Raw genomic sequence first — 21,426 nt, forward strand, 5'->3', positions numbered from 1 at the left:
TACGGATTTATTGGTTTAATATTTTATTTATTTATTTATTTTTATTTTGTGATATTTTTTTTTTTTTTTTTTTTTTTTTTTTTTTAACAGTTAGAAAACATTTTTTAGACTTTTTTTTTTACATTTTTACTTAGTCCCTGTAAGGGACATAAATTTTTATTTTTCTAATCACTGTTCTCATCCAATGCAATAGACATGTATTGAATTGCATGAGAGCTCTGCTGACAGTTTTACATTGTCAGTGTCTCCTGCTAGACCTCAGCTGCAGGCTGAGTCTAGCAGGACACCGTACATGGCAGACCCTTAGGCGGTCATGTGACCTCCGGCTGCCATGACAACGGCAGGTCCTCTCCGACATCAGGGGGCCATCGGAGAGGTAAGTGGACGACCCCCTCTCCTCTCACTATCCTCTAAATGCCGCGATAACTATAGATCGCGGCATATAGAAGATAGCAAAGGGTTAACATCATTGGGACCTGATCCAATCAGGTCCCGATGATGTCCCCTGTCAGAGCTGTCGCTCTGCACCCCACCCGTAGCACTTGCAGGACCCTGGGGGTCCTGAGGGCTGCGGGACCACTGACCGTTTATAAACATCGGCGCTGCACAGAGCCCAGCAAGCGCTGACGTTTATGTACAGTGGACGGTCGGGAAGTGGTTAATGAATCATCCCGTATAATAAATATCAAAGCAGCACATTTCTCTCCTATATCATGTCCAATAAATCACACAGTATAGGATCTCTCTACATAGTTTAAAAGTAAAGCATAGATTCATATTCTGGCTCATGTATTTACTACATTAGCTGTACTGAGGTAAAAGGTACTCCAATGTATGAAAGCCACTGTTGGATAATGATAGTGTATGGGCACCTTAGGCTGCATACACACGTTGGGTTTTTAGTCAGTTTTTAACATCCGTATTTGTAAGCCAAAACCATGAGTGGAACAATCAGAGAAAAAATATAATAGAAACACGTAATAATCTTTTTTTTTAATAATAAATAATAATAAAAGACGTTTATCACTTCTGCATTTTTTACTGACTCCTGGTTGTGGCTTACAAATCCTGAGGTAAGAAACTCACCCAATACTCAACATGTGCACGTAGCCAAACATGTGCACATCAGGAAAAACTTCCTAGCTATATGCCAAGTGTAGAGGTCAGACTAGCTTAAAGGTTAAGACTTTTGCACTGATTTTTTTGTTGTTTATTTGCTTCATAAATGCAAATTTAAGCAACTTTTTAAATCGTTCAAATATATCTAGCTCAGTGCTTGGTAAAAATGTTACAAATCCATCAGTGCTCCTGCTCCTGGTTCTGATGCCTCTCCCTATTCCTCCCTCTTCTTCTCCTTCTCTCAGTGTTAGAGATTACAGCAGGTGGGTGGGAGGGGAAGGAAGTTGTACACAGGTCTAAACAATATGGAAAGAGCCGTTAACATGCACATTGTCAAGGAGTGTAGAAGAAACAAGCAATAGACCAGGAGGAAAACATATGAAAAAAAATAAGAGCAATGTAGATTCTAATAGATGAGCTAAAGAAGAAAGCAGTACCCCGGATACACACAGACCACAAATCTAGCCTATGATACTGGGAGGTACACTCCAGTAATGGAAAAATCTGAAACTTTGATCTGGCTACTAACTATACAGTACAGACCAAAAGTTTGGACACACCTTCTCATTTAAAGATTTTTCTGTATTTTCATGACTATGAAAATTGTACATTCACACTGAAGGCATCAAAACTATGAATTAACACATGTGGAATTATATATTTAACAAAAAAGTGTGAAACAACTGAAAATATGTCTTATATTCTAGGTTCTTCAAAGTAGCCACCTTTTGCTTTGATGACTGCTTTGCACATTCTTGGCATTCTCTTGATGAGCTTCAAGAGGTAGTCACCAGAAATGGTCTTCCAACAATCTTGAAGGAGTTCCCAGAGATGCTTAGCACTTGTTGGCCCTTTTGCCTTCACTCTGCGGTCCAGCTCACCCCAAACCATCTCGATTGGGTTCAGGTCTGGTGTCTGTGGAGGCCAGGTCATCTGGCGTAGCACCCCATCACTCTTCTTCTCGGTCAAATAGCCTTTACACAGCCTGGAGGTGTGTTTGGGATCATTGTCCTGTTGAAAACTAAATGATGGTCCAACTAAACGCAAACCGGATGGAATAGCATGCCACTGCAAGATGCTGTGGTAGCCATGCTGGTTCAGTATGCCTTCAATTTTGAATAAATCCCCAACAGTGTCACCGGTAAAGCACCCCCACACCATCACACCTCCTCCTCCATGCTTCACGGTGGGAACCAGGCATGTAGAGTCCATCAGTTCACCTTTTCTGCGTGGCACAAAGACACGGTGGTTGGAACCAAAGATCTCAAATTTGGACTCATCAGACCAAAGCACAGATTTCCACTGGTCTAATGTCCATTCCTTGTGTTCTTAGCCCAAACAAGTCTCTTCTGCTTGTTGCCTGTCCTTAGCAGTGGTTTTCTAGCAGCTATTTTACCATGAAGGCCTGCTGCACAAAGTCTCCTCTTAACAGTTGTTGAAGAGATGTGTCTACTGCTAGAACTCTGTGTGGCATTGACCTGGTTTCTAATTTGAGCTGCTGTTAACCTGCGATTTCTGAGGCTGGTGACTCGGATAAACTTATCCTCAGAAGCAGAGGTGACTCTTGGTCTTCATTTCCTGGGGCGGTCCTCATGTGAGCCAGTTTCTTTGTAGCGCTTGATGGTTTTTCCAACTGCACTTGGGGACACTTTCAAAGTTTGCCCAATTTTTCGGACTGACTAACCTTAATTTCTTAAAGTAATGATAACCACTCGTTTTTCTTTACTTAGCTGCATTTTCTTGCCATAATACAAATTCTAACAATCTATTCAGTAGGACTATCAGCTGTGTATCCACCAGACTTCTGCACAACACAACTGATGGACCCAACCCCATTTATAAGGCAAGAAATCCCACTTATTAAACCTGACAGGGCACACCTGTGAAGTGAAAACCATTTCTGGTGACTACCTCTTGAAGCTCATCAAGAGAATGCCAAGAGTGTGCAAAGCAGTCATCAAAGCAAAAGGTGGCTACTTTGAAGAACCTAGAATATAAGACATATTTTCAGTTGTTTCACACTTTTTTGTTAAGTATATAATTCCACATGTGTTAATTCATAGTTTTGATGCCTTCAGTGTGAATGTACAATTTTAAAAGTCATGAAAATACAGAAAAATCTTTAAATCAGAAGGTGTGTCCAAATTTTTGGTCTGTACTGTATATCAGGTGATTTGAAAATGAATTTAGGAATGAAGATTGCAAACTGAAACTTAGTGGAATTTTATTAGGTAGAGGTAACCTCTAACATATGTAAAAATAATTTTTCCATGTCAAAAGGTGTCCATAGCCTTTAACTTAGCTCATAACATTTTCTACATTAGGTTACTATACACACCAACTTCTCATAATAAAACTTTAACCTGAGTAAAATATGTACAGATATTTGTTACGCTGGCAAAGGGAATACTTGGGTGATTTTGACTTTGCATCATACACAATATACATATCAGAGGATTCACCCTTACACAGTCAATTGAAGGATTCCAAATGAGGCAAACAATGAAAAAAAGCTTCCAAAAAGTAATACACAGAAAGGAGATATCGGATCCAAGAGAAAATGCAAGTTAGATGGTGTATTGATATCTGAAGCAATTTTAATATTCTTCACTTGAAAGTATGAATTTTGCTCATTTTACAGGGAGTCCATCAATAGGATCAACATTCCTATGTCGTCTATATGGGGATAAACGGTTACAGAAAGTTGAATAAAATGGTACCCTGATATCTGTGATAACGTGTCTCATTCCAGAGAAAAACACATTTTTCTTGATATGTAAATGAGCTAAGAACTATGGGCCGGACAAAGATTTCCCTAGGAATCTTCCTCCAGAGCTTATTTTAAATGAAAGGGACTGTTACTAGTATGGAACATATAATAACTGACAGTTTGCTCTTCTGATCTACATGTCTCACACTGGTAACGCCTCCTTTCATTTTAAATGAGCTCTGGAGGTAGGCTGTCATGGAGATCTATGTCCTTCCCATAGATCTCAACAGCTAATTTATACACACGTGGTCAAAATTGTTGGTACCCCTCGTTTAATGAAAGAAAAACCCACAATGGTCACAGAGATAACTTGAATCTGACAAAGGTAATAATATATTAAAAATCTATGAAAAAAAACAAATGAAAGTCAGACATTGCTTTTCAACCCTGCTTCAACAGAATTAAAAAAAAAATTAAACTCATGAAATAGGCCTGGACAGAAATGATGGTTCTCTTAGCTTAATATTTTGTTGAACAACCTTTTGAGGCAATCACTGCAATCAAACGATTCCTGTAACTGTCAATGAGACTTCTGCACCTCTCAACAGTTATTTTGGTCCACTCATGAGCAAACTGCTCCAGTTGTCTCGTGTTTGAAGGTTGCCTTTTCTAGACGGCGTGGTTCAGCTCTTTCCAAAGATGCTCAATAGGATTTAGGTCAGGGCTCATAGAAGGCCACTTCAGAATAGTCCAATGTTTTCCTCTTAGCCATTCTTGGGTGCTTTTAGCTGTGTGTTTTGAGTCATTATCCTGTTGCAAGACCCATGACCTGCGACTGAGACCAAGCTTTCTGACACTGGGCAGCACATTTCTCTCTAGAATCCCTTGATAGTCTTGAGAGTTCATTGTATCCTGCACAGATTCAAGACACCCTGTGCCAGATGCAGCAAAGCAGCCCCAGAACATAACAGAGCCTCCACCATGTTTCACAGTAGGAACAGTGTTCTTTTCTTGATATGCTTCATTTTTCCATCTGTGAACATAGAGCTGATGTGCCTTGCCAAAAACTTCCATTTTTGTCTCATCTGTCCATAGGACATTCTCCCAGAAGCTTTGTGGCTTGTCAACATGTAGTTTGGCAAATGCCAGTCTGGATTTTTTTTCAACAATGGTGTTCTCCTTTGTCGTCTCCCATGAAGTCCACTTTGGATCAAACAATGACGGATGGTGCGATCTGACATTGATGTTCCTTGATCTTGAAGTTCACCTTTAATCTCTTTAGAAGTTTTACTGGGCTCTTCTGTTACTATTCGTATTATCTGTCTCTTTGATTTGTGATCAATTTTCCTCCTGTGGCCATGTCCAGGGAGGTTGGCTACAGTCCCATGGATCTTAAATTTCTGATTAACATGTGCAACTGTAGTCACAGGAACATCAAGATGCTTGGAGATGGTCTTATAACCTTTACCTTTAACATGCTTAACTATAATTTTCTTTCTAATCTCCCGAGACAACTCTTTCCTTGGCTTCCTCTGGTCCATATTGAGTGTGGTACACACCATGTCACCAAAACAGCACAGTGAGTATCTGTAGCCCTATATACAGGCCCACTGGCTGATTACAAGATTGAAGACACCTGTGATGCTAATTAGAGGACACAACTTGATTTAACATGTCCCTTTAGTCACATTATTTTCAGGGGTACCATAATTTCTGTCCAGGCCTAGCAGGGTTGAAAAGCAATGTCTGCCTTTCATTTGTTCATTTTCATAGATTTTTAATTTATTATTACTTTTGTCAGATTCAAGTTATTTCTGTGACTATTGTGGGTTTTTCTTTCATTAAGCGAGGGGTACCAACAATTTTGACCACGTGTGTAGTACATATTAAGAAAAACATGGATTTCTCTGGAACAACACATTGGATCGCAGATATCAAAGTATCATTTTATTCAGCTTTCTACGACTTACATGCCTATGTAGACAGAGGGATGATTCTACTAACAGGTTCCCTTTAAGATTTCAGTCCACTTTCTGTCATCTAGTGTAATCTTTGTCACTTTGCCCCTGCTTTCAAGTTTATCAAAATTCATGCAAGCTAAAAGGGATTGTCCACTACTCAGACAAACCCCTTGTCATACCCCATGCTGGCCCAGATAAAATAAAAAATCTCATACTCACCTGCCGTGCTGGCGCCGTTCCTGCGGTGTCAGCATGCACTCTCCCCGGGGCTCTTGTGTGGTGTTGTAAAACGTAAGCCAGATGCCCAATCAGCAACGGCGTCACTGTCCCCACCTCCTGTCGAATTGAACAAGAAGAGGAAGTCCGGACTGCAGCTGCTCTCTGACTCTTCATGTTAAATTCATACGTAGGCGGAGACAGTGACGCTGGCGCTGATTGGGCGCCTGGTTCACGTTTTACAACACAGTACGACATCCCCAGTGAGAGCGAGTGCCGACACTGCGGGAATGGCATCAGCACGGGAGGGGAGTATAAGCTTTATCAGAGCCAAGTGTGGGGTATGAGAAGGGGTTGTCATAGTAGGGGACAACTCCTTTAATAAAGAGGTGGGCATTTAGTTTAGGGCAGACAAGTCATGGGACAATAGCAAAGGCAATGCATGCTGGAAAGTGAGTGATGAAAGTTCTGCTTGTAGAATGCGGAGTAATCGCCCACTCAAAAAAAAAAAGTGGATGCCAATTTACTTGAGAATCAGAAGGAGGATCATGACAGTTCCTGGACATATTAGACTGGTATGTGCATAAAAAGGAAATTTATATTGTGGTGGGGGCAGCAAGACCATGCTTTCTACAGGTTTTATGTAAAAGGATAAATATTCTATAAAACACACAAAAATATCTAAATATCTATGTATTCACTGTACATGTCAGATACAGCTGTTAATGGCGGAATGTCTTAAAAGAGCAATCTATGAATAAATGATAAATGAATAATTTATAATAAAAGTCATACAAAAAAATGAAAATAAAAACAAATAATTTTAAAGTAATTATCTAATGCGTATGCAAGACTTTGATTGACAAATTAAAGAGATTGTGAAGAAAGGAGTTTTTCAATATCTTATGTCAAAAAGAAAATTAAACAAAGAAAAATTTGCCTTAATCCTTAAACGCTTTGTTTCTCTGGCTGCTTAAGCAATAAAAGAAACACAAGTTGTCTTTTGAAGCAATTACCTCATTGTAAAACAGCTTGGAGCTTTTTTATGCATTCTACAAATGATCATTAGCAGAATCAAATATAACGAAGAATAGTTTGCACAACAGTGTTAATCTGGCAGACCCTCCGGTCCTTCTGTTTTACTTCAGATTAACTTTAATTTTTTTTTCTCTTGGAAGGGTGGTAGTGGCAAGTCAAGACAGGGTGGCATTTTTCTAATCAATGGTCACTCCATTCACTTCTCATTAAATCACTATATTTCATGCTCCACTCTCATGTCTGACGAGGTCACGGAGCAGGGGTTTCTTCATTAATACATTCTTTCCCAAGAAGCTGTTTTTTTCCTCTGTCTGAGAAAGAAGTCTGATAAATTGAAGCTTTGATGGCTTGGTCAAGGCTGACAGGAACACATCTCTCAAGAAAAGCTTGTGGAAATATCTGACCCTACTTCCTATTGGGAATGGACTAGTACATTTCTGAGTTTTAAGGTGGACAGGGTCAGGCATAATTGGTTAACGTAAAAGAGCTATAGCTGTTAATTGTTAAAAAAAAAATTATATATGGCAAATCAAATATGATATAAATGTCTTATTTGTAGACGTCCGACCCCTGGGACACTCTTAAGCACCATTGAAGAGGTGCCATGCTGTGTTGTCTGATTAATGCTTCTTTAACTCTCCATTGGTTTATTCACAACTTATTACTTTGCTTCTTAGCATCATTTTTACACAGTCTACTGTGTCTGTTGAGAGGAGAGCCAGAAGAAGTGTCCATGTCTAAGAGAGCCATCTTGCAAAGTTTTTTAACTTGTGGCTTTCTCAAATTTCTAACAGGTCTAATAGTTGACATGTCCAGCTCCGTGAATGGTAAAACTGTCTTAGGCTATGTGCCCACGATGCAGAATTGAAGCAGAAAATTTCCGTAGCGTTTCTGCATGTTCTTGGCAGTAAAAACGCTAGCGGATTTTACACGTGTTTTTGGCGCGTTTTTGCAGCATTTTTACATGCGGATTTGACTTGCGTTTTTCAAATGCATTGTGACCTCAAATCCGCATGCGGAAACGCACAAATAATGGACATGCTGCGGATTTTTCCACAAGGAAAATCCGCTGCGGAAAATTCTGCAGCATGTACATAGAACATGCGGATTTTCATTGGGGATCATGGGACACGGATTACCAAGCATTTTTCAAGCGTTTACACTGCAGAAATAACGCATCAAAAACGCTTGAAAAACACATAGTGGGCACGCAGCCTTAGAGGACACTACTTTACACAGAAGAGAGACCCATTTCTACAGGAAAAAAAGGGTAGGAACCTGGCTTATTGGAAAATAAGGAGGTTCATCATTGTCAGTATAGCTAATCAACTGATGGCACCAAGGCATCTTGTTCTACCACTGATGGCATTAATCATGGCACACACTTACATGTAACTGTCATAAGTGTTTTAAACTTCATCAAATAAGAGATAAGTCAGAGCAAGAAGGTAATGGAACAGTGTAATAACTGTAGGAATTCACTCTCTGGTAGGCGTTCACCCAGGCAATGCAGTTTTGGTCAAAACAGGTGCAGTTTTTTTTGTTGGTTTTTTTCATTTCCACAGGTTGCACAGCACCAAACCAAACCTATAAACATAAATCCCTAGCCTTGTCCAGGCGCTATCTAAACAGAACAGTCCCTGGCTACTCATACACGGCTGAGCTACCCCCAGCTTGGTCAAACAAAACAGCTATTGTCTATACCAACCACTGATACTTGCAGTTCTCTGCACAAAGCCTGTGCATTTAATGATGATCACTTATGATCACATATGTCAGTGTGGGCTCACCAAAACAGATTACAGTCCTTTCTCCCAGAGAAGACTTCATACCCAGAAGAGACACTATCCCACCAATTGCGGTATCCCCTTCAGCCTGAGCTCCAGCAGCTTCCAGAGCCAAACTTAAGTGTTTAACTCCATGCACACTTTAAACTTAACAGGCTGCAGCTTCCACATGGTTCACTGCTGCTCTCACAGACTGGTTAGCGCTGTCTCCATTCAGAGAGAGACCCTGGCACGTCTCTCTCTCAGCTACAGCTCACATTTTGGCTGAAGACTTAACTTTGCTCAACACTCGGCAGACTGACACTCCCTCAGGAGACTGGCACTCCATGAAGCTACTTCCTGGTTCTGAGAGAAACCATGCAGGTGCTTCTAATCAAACTCTGCAAAGCTGGGATTTAACCCTGTCTTTCCCAGTTATACAGAACCAAAAAGTAACAAACTAACATATTTGCATACACTAGGTCATACATGTTAAACTCTGGCCTGTAAGCCAAATATGGCTCGCAGGGTGGTTTTATTTGGCCTCGTCACACGAGAACCACCACCCCTATGTGGGGCCATTATTCTGAATGGAGGACTTTATGAAAACCATTATACTGTATACTGGTTGGGCAGCAACTTTGTCCAAGTTTTTCATTTTGGCCCTCTGTGTATTTGACGTTGATATCTCTGCACTAGGTCCCATATGTTTTCAGAATTTCATAGTTTTTAAGGTAGACTTAAGTCCATCAAATTCAACCTACAGCTTAACATGTTGATACAGAGGAAGGCAAAAAGCCCCATGGGGCTTACAATAGCAGCTCCATATTTGGGGAGAAATACTGTACCTGCCCGACTGCATATACAGCAATTAGACTAGTTCCCTGGTCTAATGCCCCATCACAGAAACTAGTACCCATAACCTATAATAATATATTTTTCAGGAAAGACATCCAACCCCCTCTTGAATTTATGTACTGAATCATCCATTACACAAGATGTGGCAGAGAGTTCCATAGTCTCACTGCTCTTACAGTAAAGAATCTGTGTCAGTGATTATGATTAAACCTTCTTTCCTCTAGACCAGAAATGTCAAACTCAAATACACAGAGGGCCAAAATGAAAAGCTTGGACAAAGTCGCGGGTCAACCTTGATATATATTAAAAAATGTCTACAATTGAATACGTTTTTCCTTATCAACAAATATGATGAACCTTTTCATATGGAAACAAACTTAAAAGGGTTGTCCCACGAACAAAGTACATTTTAATTAATAGATCTTAGCATATTGGAATAATATAATGCGTGTTATGCAAGAGCAGTGAAAAGCATTTGGCCCAATGGCCGAATTTAAATAGGCCATTGTGCCTATTTAAATGATAAAAAAACCTTGAGTAATACAGATAATAAAGTATGATGCCAACAAAATTGCCCCCCAAACACAGTAAGACACCCCTACAGTGAATTCCGCCACAGTACCCTCCACATGCACAGTATGATGACCCTAGTGTACCCTCCCCCTCAACCCACCTGGCAAAGTATGGCGACCCCATCATAGTATGATTCCCCAGCTGTAATCCCCACACAGCCCTTCATACAGTATAAATGGCCCCACATAGTCCTCCATACAGTATACAGGGCCCCACATAGTCCTCCATACAGTATACAGGGCCCCACATAGTCCTCCATACAGTATAATGGCCCCACATAGTCCTCCATACAGAATAATGGCACCGCCTGGCTTCGCGGGCCAAATATACCCTGGGGGCCAGATTTGGCCTGTGGCCAAGAGTTTGACATGTGTGCTCTAGACGTAGAGCATGTCCCCTTGTTCCCATCACAGGCCTAGGTGTAAAAAGATCATTAGAAAGATCTCTCTATTGTGTAATGATGCAAATTCAATATTCTAATTATTAAAAAATACAGTCATAGATGTAGACATTACTCTTTAAAGCCCCACGAATAGGTGCGGGGGCTGCATATCAGGTAACAATTAGTGTTGAGCGAGCACTAAAATGCTCGGGTGCTCGAAGCTCGGGCCGAGCTCTCCGTGATACTCGGGTGCTCGACCCGAGCAACGAGCCCAATGTTAGTCTATGGGAGACTCGAGCATTTTTGCGGCGGCTCCCCCGGCAGTCTTTTAAAAGCCTAACAAGTGCCCAAAACGATAGTGACAGTGCTCAAATGACATGGGGATAGCATGGGGATCGCCCCAGGAAGCATTTCTGACCCCCAGGCCACCGCTGTCAACAACGTGGTCAGAGGTATTAAGCCACTTTTACAGGCTCAAAATAAAACGTTCAAAAACTAAAGTGAAAGTGCTTTCCTGTGAAATATGTTAAGGATAGTGTTGAGCGATACCTTCCGATATCAGGAAATATCATATCGGATTGGATCGGACAGATACCCAAAAAGTATCGGATATCGCCGATTCAGATACCGGAAACCAATGCAAGTCAATGGGACACAAATATCGGAATGAAAATAAACCCTTTCTTTCCTTGTAGGTTAATTCTACATGAAGTAAAACAACTAAGAATAATGTAGAATGTATTACGCGAAAAGCCGTCAATTCAGCAGCGGCATACACCGGTACCCGACAATTTACAACAGAAAGAATAGAGCTTCACACATAGATTAGATAGATAGAAACATGTCAGTCACATATATATGAAGTACAGTGACAGTGTTGCTTACTGTACTTGTCATTTAGTGTAAAGGATTTATCAAAAAAAATAATTGTGTTTTCATGCACTGTCTCTTTAAAAAAGCCGGCCGGCAATTCAGCTGTGGTATCCAACAATTTATAACAGACAGAATAGAGCTTCACACATAGATTAGATAGATAGAAACAGGTCAGTCACATATATATGAAGTACAGTGACAGTGTTGATTACTGTACTTGTCATTTAGTGTAAAGGATTTATTTAAAAATATAATGGTGTTTTCATGCACCGTCTCTTTAAAAAAGCCGGCCGGCAATTCAGCATCTGTACCCGACAATTTAGAATAGAAGGAATAGAGAATCATACATAGATTAGATAGATAGAAACATGTCAGTCACATATATATGAAGTACAGTGACAGTGTTGATTACTGTACTTGTCATTTAGTGTTAAAATAAAGGATTTATTTAAAAAAAAATTGGCGTGGGATCCCCCATAATTTTAGGCTCTAGCGGAGGTTAAGCAGACGGCTGGGGCAGATGTTTGAAGCCTGGGAAGGGGGTAATACCCACGGAGCTTCCCAGGCTACTAATATCAGCCCCCAGCTGAATACCTAGCCTTTACTAGCTATTAAAATGGGGGACCCCCCCAAAAAATGACGTGGGGTACTCCCTATTTAATAGCTAGCAAAGGCTAGGCAGACAGCTGGGGGCTGATATTAATAGCCCAGGAAGGGTGCCATGAATATTGGCCCCCTCCCAGGCTAGAAACACCAGCCGTCAGCCGCCCCAGAAATGGCGCATCCATAGGATGCGCCAATTCTGGCGCTTAGCCTCGCTCTTCCACGCTGCCCTGGTGCGGTGGCAGGGGGTAATAGGGTTGGGGTTCATGTCAGCGCCAGCTGCCATGAAGCCCAGGTTAGTAATGATGGGCGTCTATAAGACACCCCCATTACTAACCTACAAAGTGTTAAAAAGAAAAAACACACACTACACCCAGAAAAAAATAATTTATTTGAAATAAAACACACAATTTTATTTAATTCTTAGTTTACTAAAAAAAAATAGTTACCTGTCCACGTTCCTGCGCTGATCTCCCATGCACAGCTGTCACATCTGGAGATGGTGACAGCTGTGCATGGCTGCTGTAAGCTCACACTGCCGGGAACACGTCCGCTCCCAGCAGCGGGAGCCACTGACTGAGGTCACCGGAGTGCATTCAGGCAGCGCAGCTCCGGAGACCTCCTTTACGGCACTGCTGTACCGTGGGAATTTCTCACGATACAGCAGGGCCGTAAAGGAGCTAACCGGAGCAGCGCTGCCTGAACTCCGGCGAACCCGCTTATGCAATGACGGGGCTGCTTTACGGTCCCATCATTCTAGCGGCGGCAGCGGTTCAGAGCGGTCACATTCTATGTGGCTGCTCTAAACTGGAGATCATCGTGGGACACTCGTGGACTACTACGGAGGGGTAAGGATAAGGTTGTGGTTTATTATTTTATATTTTATTACAGGAGATCGATGGCTTCGGGGAATTAGGTGTCTAGGTGAGTATAGGTGTAGTTTTTTATTTTTTACTTTATTTTAGGTGGCGATCGGCGGGGACAGGTAAAGTATGAACTAATTTATTGTAGGTAACCACTGGCCACCAATGAAATGTATTTAACATTTATTGGGGACACAGTAGGGCAATTTAAATAGCAGGATCAGGCTGATGGGAACTACTGCTCCCATCGAGCTGATCCTGCTGGCACGAGTGGACCAGGGACAGACATAGGCCGATGGGAGTAGTAGTGTCACATCGGCCTATGTCTGCCTGCACGCACACACCCGCAGACATCGCACAGACACCGCACACACCCGCAGACATCGCACAGACACCGCACACACTCGCAGACATCGCACACACCCGCAGACATCGCACAGACAATGCGCACACCCGCAGACATCGCACAGACACCGCACACACCCGCAGACACACGCACAGACACCCGCACAGACACCGCACACATCACACACACCACACACACCCGCAGACACACGCACAGACACCCACACACACCAATCATGACGGGCTGATCATCTGGGAGGTGACGCTGTGCGGCCAGCCAATCACTGTAATGCCCACAAACAACATGGCTGCGGCATTACAGTGACTGGCTGGCAATCCCTGCATGTTCATTGGCTCTGTAAAGAGCGCCAAACATGCAGGGCGGAGACCCGAGCTCCCGCCCGAGTAACCTGGAAATGCTCAGTGCTCGCCGAACATCCCGAGTAGAGTGATGCTCGGGCGAGTACCGAGCAGTGTCGAGCATGTTCGCTCAACACTAGTAACAATCAATAAAGTGTTATTCTGGTCCAAAGAAGTAAAACATAAAGCTGCATCTGAGATTACTAAGCAAATAATATGTAAAAGAAAACATGATGCCAAAAATGGTAATAGGCCAGGAGATTCAGCGCTTCTTCAAAGAGTACCTGACACTTGTCTCCGAGGACAGCACTTGTGCCAGCGGCAATTTCATTTTACAGTCTTAACAGAGGGAGTGATGTAAATGTAAATACAACAGAAAATCTCAGGAAAAAATCTGCTTACTGATGATTTCACATTTTCTTCTTGCTGAATTATCTACTTTTCTGACCTGAAATACAATTTGTTTTGATTCAGGTTTTCTTTCCGCTGGAATAGCTTATTTATAGCAATGAGTCAATAATCAACCAAATGTTACTTTTGTTTTTTAATCTTTTTGCTGTGGAATCACATTGGGAAAGTGTATTGGTGTGTGACTGCAGTTGTCATTACCAAAGGCGCTCAGACACTCCTTTGCTTTACAGAGAAATGGCTATTTGAATGGCGATGATGCTGGATAATACAATGTCTGCATTTTAGAACAGTAATAAAACATTCTGAAATGCCTTCAACAAACATTAACGGAGTGAGCGGATAGACAAAAAGCTATGGAGCACATGTAAATAAATGCACTGAGCGTGGCAGTGAGAATAGTGCTCTTATAATAGGTTCAACTAATTATACAACCTTAAAGGGAATCTGTCACCAGGATTTTGCTACCCCATCTGAGAGTAACATAATGTAGGATAAGAGACCCCTATTCCAGTTATGAATCGCTTACTGGGCTGCTTGCTACAGTTTTAATAAAATCACTGTGCTATCAGCTACAGATCTACCAGCAATCTGAATGCTGCGCTGTGTATAACTCGCCTACACCACTGATTGGCAGCGTTCTGCCTATGTACAGTGTACAAAGAAAGCGGTCACATCAGTCGTGGAAGCAGGGTTATACAGAGCTCATGTATATGTGGGATTACCTGGCAGCAGGTTTAAAATGTCTCTAATGAGAATATCCTGCTGATAAAACAAATTAATTTAACAAAACTACAGCAAGCACCCCAGTTAGTGACAGATTCATGGAATTGGGAAGAGAAGAGCGGATTTGTTTTAATTTGAATTTACCAGCGTCGTTAAATTTTCCCCAAAATTTCAATTTGTGTGCATCTAAATAATGGATAGTTGTAATCGCTCGGAAAATGCATGAGGGGGGAGAGGGGTGAGAAATTGACAGATGACCCCGCTGACCAAAAGAGCTTATATACTGCAAAAGAGAAAGAGGACCCCATTTATCACAAGAGCTTACACTCCACAGAAGAGAGAAACTTAACACTAGGACTACTGGACTCGTGACCCCGCCTAGAACTACTGAAAGGAGTCATTTTGACTCCTTGCTTGTTTTCGTTTATTTTTAGAGTTTCATTTGTGGTTATTTATTAATAATTATATTTTTTGTAATGTATTATTATTGTGAGATCCAACAGTAATGCTTTTGATTGTTTTTTTTCTGCTTTTCTTATTTTTCTACAGAAAATAACAATAATTATAATAGACGTTTTTCAAACATTTTTTTTTATTCAAGTGCACACATATAAACAACAACTGAAGAACAAAAAGCAGAGAAAATGTAGGTGGAGGAGCATAAAAATGAAAATATGGCGCAGAATTCACCTTCTAAACATTTGGTGTTTCGCATTTTAGGCATTGCCTTTGATTTATGGCAGTACATTGCCCACACAAAGACTTACCACAAGTCTTACAATTTCCGACAGATCTATTTTTCTTGCACTTTTCTTTGATCTGGCAAAATTTTGTTTGAACCAGCACTTCTGAGCATGTAGAAACTTGGGACGTGGAACCCTTTTCCCTATCTGTGACATAAGGACCGCTCAACTCTCTCACAAGCGTTTGCAAAAATGCCTTGCGTGACATTTTTTGGTGGGTAATCTCCTTGAATATTATCCATGCATTTATACCCGCAAAGTCTAAGGCATTTTCAAATGCATGAACAGGCCATCTCCTTGTGCATGTTCGTGTGGTATATTTTCGTGCCATCTGATCCACTACATCTACTCCATATTTTGTTTCATTGTAAAACTTTACCGTTTCTGGAGTTTTTTTAGCGGAATCAGAAGCAACAACAACATCTGGATGGACGGAACTCAAAATGGCAACATTTTTGTTGGGCTTTCCTTGATATACTGTAAGTGTAAAATTGTCTTCATTTCTAAACACTTTAGTGTTGTACAATTCCTCTTTCATGGATTTTATTTCTTTAGGCACTTCTCGCCTTATCTTGTTCCGTGTTCCCACGATGGTTGTTCCTTTGCTTTTTAGCTGTTTAGCTAATTTTACTGAAGTAAAATAATTATCGGTTGTAACATTGCGACCTTTTTTCAAAAACGAGTCCTATAACTTCATTACCACATGGTCAGCTAAACGGTCCTCAGCACGGCGTGTGTCATCTTTGCCTAGATAAGGGAAGCCATTTGCCAGATATTTGCTCCTCTTATCAACAGCTAGCCAATATTTGTGGCCATATTTATCTGGTTTGGAAGGCATGTACTGCGTGAATGGACACCTAGTTTTGCTTGGGAAAAGTTGCTCATCCACCGTTATGTATGGGCCAGGTTTGTAACACGCAATACAATTTTCAATAAACCTGTCCCACACAGTAGAAAATAGAGCAAACTTGTCCGTTTGCAGTCTCTCCGATCGAGTAGATTTCTCATCAAATCTGAGAAACCTCATAATTTCAACAAAGCGGTCCCTAGACATTGTCGCTTTGCAAAACGGTATTCCCCAGTCATTACACCAAATGCTGCTAATCGAGTGACGGTTCGTGCCAGATATTCCACGAGCATAGAATATCGCAATGAATGCATCTAGCTCCTCATCAGATAGAGTAAACTGTAAATTATTGTTCCTGCATGCTTCTGCAAGCGTACAGTTCTTTATATGTGTTAATATATATGAATCAAAAAATAAACGCCATGCGCTCAAAGGACTATCGATAATGATATTTCTTCTGGCATATCCTGTAGGGCCAGGTGCTTCTCGAAGAATATTTTGGCTGTCACGCCTACCAGGCAAGTGTTCTCCAATTTCAACAGGTTTCCATTGAATACCATCCGCTGAAACTAGTATTCCTTCAGATTCGCCTTCTCTGGTGTTTGTTGTTGCATTACCTTCGCCGCCATCGTTATCTGTTGTTCTTTCATTTCTGGGACGTTTTGCTGATTTTTTCTGTCCACGACCAGGAGGATGGTCACGAGGCAACATAACTGCATGAGCCCGATCCCCAGTTGATGTGCTTGGAATATCTGTAAAAAAGTTGATGAATATTTAGATTTTTTGTTTTGTAAGGGTCCGTGCACACTGGCTGGATTAGCGGCGGAATATCCGACCGGATATTCTCACCACAATCCGGCCCGTACCTGCCCGCTCAGGTACAGAGCGGAGTTTCATACCTGAAGCTCCGCTCCGAACCCCGGGCTGGAGCCGCTGTCTGGGACGGAGCCGTGCTCGCGCGTAAGCAAGCGCTGCTCTGTCCCTGACAGCAGCTCCTGCCCGGGGTTCGGAGCAGAGCTTCAGGCATGAGCGGGCAGGTACGGCCTGTATTGCGGCAAGAATATCCAGATGGCTATTCAGCCAGAATTCTGCTAGTGTGCACAGGCCCTAACTCAGTGTGTGGAAGAACAAATAAATACACATAACTACTTACCTTCTGGATTTGTTCCTTCTGAGTCTTCAGATTCACTTGATATGTTCTGAGGAATGAAATCTTCATCACTGTCAGAATCAAATACATGTTCCTGCAATTTGGATTCCGATTCATCCTCCGGTATGGATTGCAAAGTAGCCAGAATATCCTGAGGCTTTATCAAACGTCTTCTCTCCATATTCCTCACAAATTCCATAATTCTATATAGTTCCCTGCTGAAAAATAGAAATGAAATGAAAACTAAAAGAAATAATAACTGTTCTGCCACCTTCAAAAGTAGGTGGGCTGAATCAGTTGACAGACAGCTAAACTATTTCATAACAATTCATACCTGTATGAGTCTTCAGAGCTCGTATGTCTGCGTCTGTTCTCTTTGTCTCTTCAGCTGAACTGAAAGTAAAGTTACTATCCAGAATACTGTCTCCTGCTAGGACCTTAGAAAAACACCACCCTTCATTAGCATAAGATAAGAGCCTAGAGTAAACAAGCTATTTTGTTCAGCATTACACAGTAATACAAGCAGGTAAAACACAAGGAAAATGTGAAAAGTTGACATGTAAATTGAACTACATCTATATGAACATCAGGGTAAATAAGACAGAGTGAAAAAATTATGCACAAAACTTTATAGCAACATTTAGTGACAAAAGGACCTCAAAATATACTAGGGAGTCAAAATGACTCCCTCCAGTAGTTCTTGGCAAATTTTGAAAAAAACGCGCAAATTTTTCACCAAAATTATTTATTCTCACAAAATCTTTTTTCACATCATATTTGAGGAAAAGTCACCGAGTTTCAAGCCGGAATTCTGAAAAATGTAGTCACAGAAGAGAAATAAAAAACGAAAGGAGTCAAAATGACTCCATCAGTAGTTCTAGTGTTAACCTGTGACTCTGAAGACGTTAAACGACTCTGCTGTACAAACCATGCTCCACTGGAAACTGTTGACCTGTGATGGATCAGGTACTGACCACCATTGTACAAGGTATGATAATCTTCTAGATGTCATAGCTCTAAGGCATTATAAGGAGGCCCATGCGGCGACACAGAAATACATTAGCCCACTCTCTGATGCTTCAGAAATGTGCGGAACAGTGCAGGAGAAGTCTTCTTTTTATGCAAACCTTTAATCGAATATCAAAAAGTTTGAGTGAAACTGCAAATTTCAAGAAATTTAATTTGAACCTCATCCTCCATGTATCAATCTGCTTATCTTTATAGAAATCCCATGTTCACTATGTGTCTCCGTGCACCTGCGGATCACCCGCAGACACGGACATGTGGCACGTCTTTCCAGACCACAGCATGTCAATTTCTCTTGCGGAATCGCTAGTCTCCGCAAGAGAAATTAGATTATTACAATGTATTGAATGCGGTTAATCCGCCTGGTTCAATTTACACATGCGGATTCACCTGCGTTCATATAACGCAGTGCTTTGGACACAGTATAAAGTACGCTGCGTCCAAAACGATGCCTGTCCGGATCATGTGCACATATCCTAACTTGCACATGTCCTCATCAACAAGATCAGAACAATTAAGCCACTTTCTATAAAGGCTACAAAGTTTAACTTTGTGGCTTTTTAAAGCAATGGATTGATCAGGACAACCTCTTAAAAACTAAAAAGTTATGCCCTTTCTTGCTTATGAAACTTCCCTGAATCAGCTGTTATTGTCAAGAGAGTTGAAAGCAGCTGACATCTTTAGAGCAGAAGCTGCTCCGGCTTTGGGCTAATTCACAAGACTCCTTAGCAGCTATATTTTCTCATCGGAATATCAGCTGCAAGTTTTGGTCTTACCCCAGATATTTTGACCCAATTTAATAGTCATATAGGAATAAACAATGCTATTCGCTTTGGACTAAAAAATTCACAGGGAGGGCAGGATTTGTGGCGGATATATGGATGAGAAACTACAGATGTTATGCAAACATGTGAACTAGCTCTAATCAAAAGTGGTTCAGTGAAGGATAACGTTCCACCTATGATGTCCAGTTGCACAGACCAAAGAAATCAATCATGTGCTGTATTGAAGACTTCGGGGAGAAGGGATCCAGTCCTGGTTGGTTTTTTCTTTTTATTGCCAAGTGGCAAAAACTTGCACAAGACCCTTCAGGGGAAGAGAATTGTTGGCCAATAAGATGGTGGAGGACTAGCTCAAGAGTCATGAAAAGGATGTGGAGTAACAAATACCTGGTCCTTCTGTTATGGGCTGCAAAACACAAGACCATGATGATGTTAGGGTCCCTCTCTTTTTATGTATTTCACTACGGATGGGCCTTTGGTCAGTGTTCCCTATGCTTCAGATGAACTCCAGGTGCAATCACAAACAATATAAAATGTTCCTCTCAATTAAATGCTGAAGCTGCTGTTATGTTTTATACATTTTTACAGCAACCTTAAATTCCCATACACTAAAACTGAATACAGGACATACAAATTGAGTGTCATAATGTCCCAATATACTACTATTAATGGCACACGGAACTGAACAACACGGCTATAAACTACATACATTTGAACAAGACCATTGGGTGAAAAATGTTGATGCAATTGAGGTAAATGTATTAATATTGGTCCCTCCGTGATTGTTGGACCTGCATAATGTCTGCTGTAAAGAGACTCAGCACTGATCGTAAAAAAACTTTATGAGTTTACTAATTGCTTCCACCCACTGTTACTATTTGTAACTAGTTAGGGGACTCAATGCTAGTGCTAAGCATGATTAGCGAAGGCCCACATACTGTGAATGAAAGCGGTCTTCCGGGAGAGTTTTTATTTTTCTTGCAGACTAAAATAAAAGTATATACAGTAGGCATATGTCCCGGAGAGCAGGGTAGGTTCACATGAACCAACAGTGGAGACAGCAAGGGATGTGCAGTCATCTGATTTTAGAATATAACTACAGGTCATAGGACAAGATGTCACCATAGCCACAACTAAGTAAAAAATTGGTGAGGATTATTTTAATGATTATTACTAAGGGCTATATCCACCTTCAATGCAATCTTTTTTAGTGTTTTAATGCATCTAAATTGAAAAAAAGATCAACTTTGCAGTAGGTCTTAATAAAAAAAAAAAGTGTATTGTTTTGTGTTCATAGCTCCTATATGGAGAATGCATGCTCTTGGTAACAATCAAAAAACCTGCATAGCCAAAATTTTTAGCTACACATCATTTCCAAAAACTTTTTACATGTCATAGAGACACATCAGATATTTTGATTGATGGGGGATTTAGTTGAGGAGAACAAAGGAGCCCAAGTCCTCAGCCAATTGCCGCAATCTTTTAAGACCGAATATAGACTACATAGACTTTCTACCAAATAAAATATCATTACATGCTATAAAAACCTTGGAAGGCTGCAACAATGCTATTTCGTATAGAATAACCCAAATATATGATAACTTCAGAAATTCTCCAAAACATGAGAGAGCTACCATAGATGTCCTAATATATCACCATGTCTATTGCGTAGCATTAGTCTATAACGCTTCCACACAAGGGTTACCTGGCACGCCTAGGTTCCAAGAACAAATATATGGGACATGTAAAGCAGTCATCAATACTGGCCCAAGATGTAGTTAGCTGGCGACCTTTAAAGCAAACATGCACAATAGACTAATGTCAGTCGAACCTGTCGAATTGGATGTGTTCAGCCAACAGTCTATCATGTATGTGGGTGCCGGACAACTGATGGTCGGGGAGAGATGTTGATTGCACATGTCCCATTTCGGACTGCATTGTTCTGGAGATAAGTCGCTGGTCAAAGTGTCAGACAGCAGCTTTCCTATAGAGCGCACAAGAGCGCTCAGGCAAAAAAGTACTCCTCTGTATGGGAGAGTCGGCTTTTAGTGCAGTGATAGGCCAAAGCATTGTTTGG

The 21,426-nt window shown here is 41.1% G+C and overlaps 2 protein-coding genes across 4 annotated transcripts in view; both read right to left on the bottom strand.

Annotated features, from left to right (window-relative positions):
• LOC141257856 (uncharacterized) overlaps window positions 1–18,091 on the bottom strand; it is a 100,726-nt gene extending 82,635 nt beyond the window's left edge. The window contains exons 1-3 of the mRNA XM_073672865.1: window positions 17,876–18,091; window positions 17,545–17,759; window positions 16,292–17,143 (exon numbers count right to left, since the gene is read on the bottom strand). Of these exons, the coding sequence (XP_073528966.1) occupies window positions 16,292–17,143; window positions 17,545–17,740 (1,048 nt within the window). The 5' untranslated portion in view covers window positions 17,741–17,759; window positions 17,876–18,091. The remainder of the gene's footprint in view (window positions 1–16,291; window positions 17,144–17,544; window positions 17,760–17,875) is intronic.
• Window positions 1–21,426, bottom strand: part of MACROD2 (mono-ADP ribosylhydrolase 2) — a 2,798,553-nt gene that overhangs the window by 1,572,858 nt on the left and 1,204,269 nt on the right. The gene's annotated exons all lie outside the window — the stretch shown is intronic.

The sequence above is a fragment of the Phyllobates terribilis genome, unplaced genomic scaffold (genome assembly GCF_046119375.1).
Source record: "Phyllobates terribilis strain yellow unplaced genomic scaffold, ASM4611937v1 Scaffold_3__8_contigs__length_932513732, whole genome shotgun sequence".
In the NCBI taxonomy this organism is placed as follows: Eukaryota; Metazoa; Chordata; class Amphibia; order Anura; family Dendrobatidae; genus Phyllobates; species Phyllobates terribilis.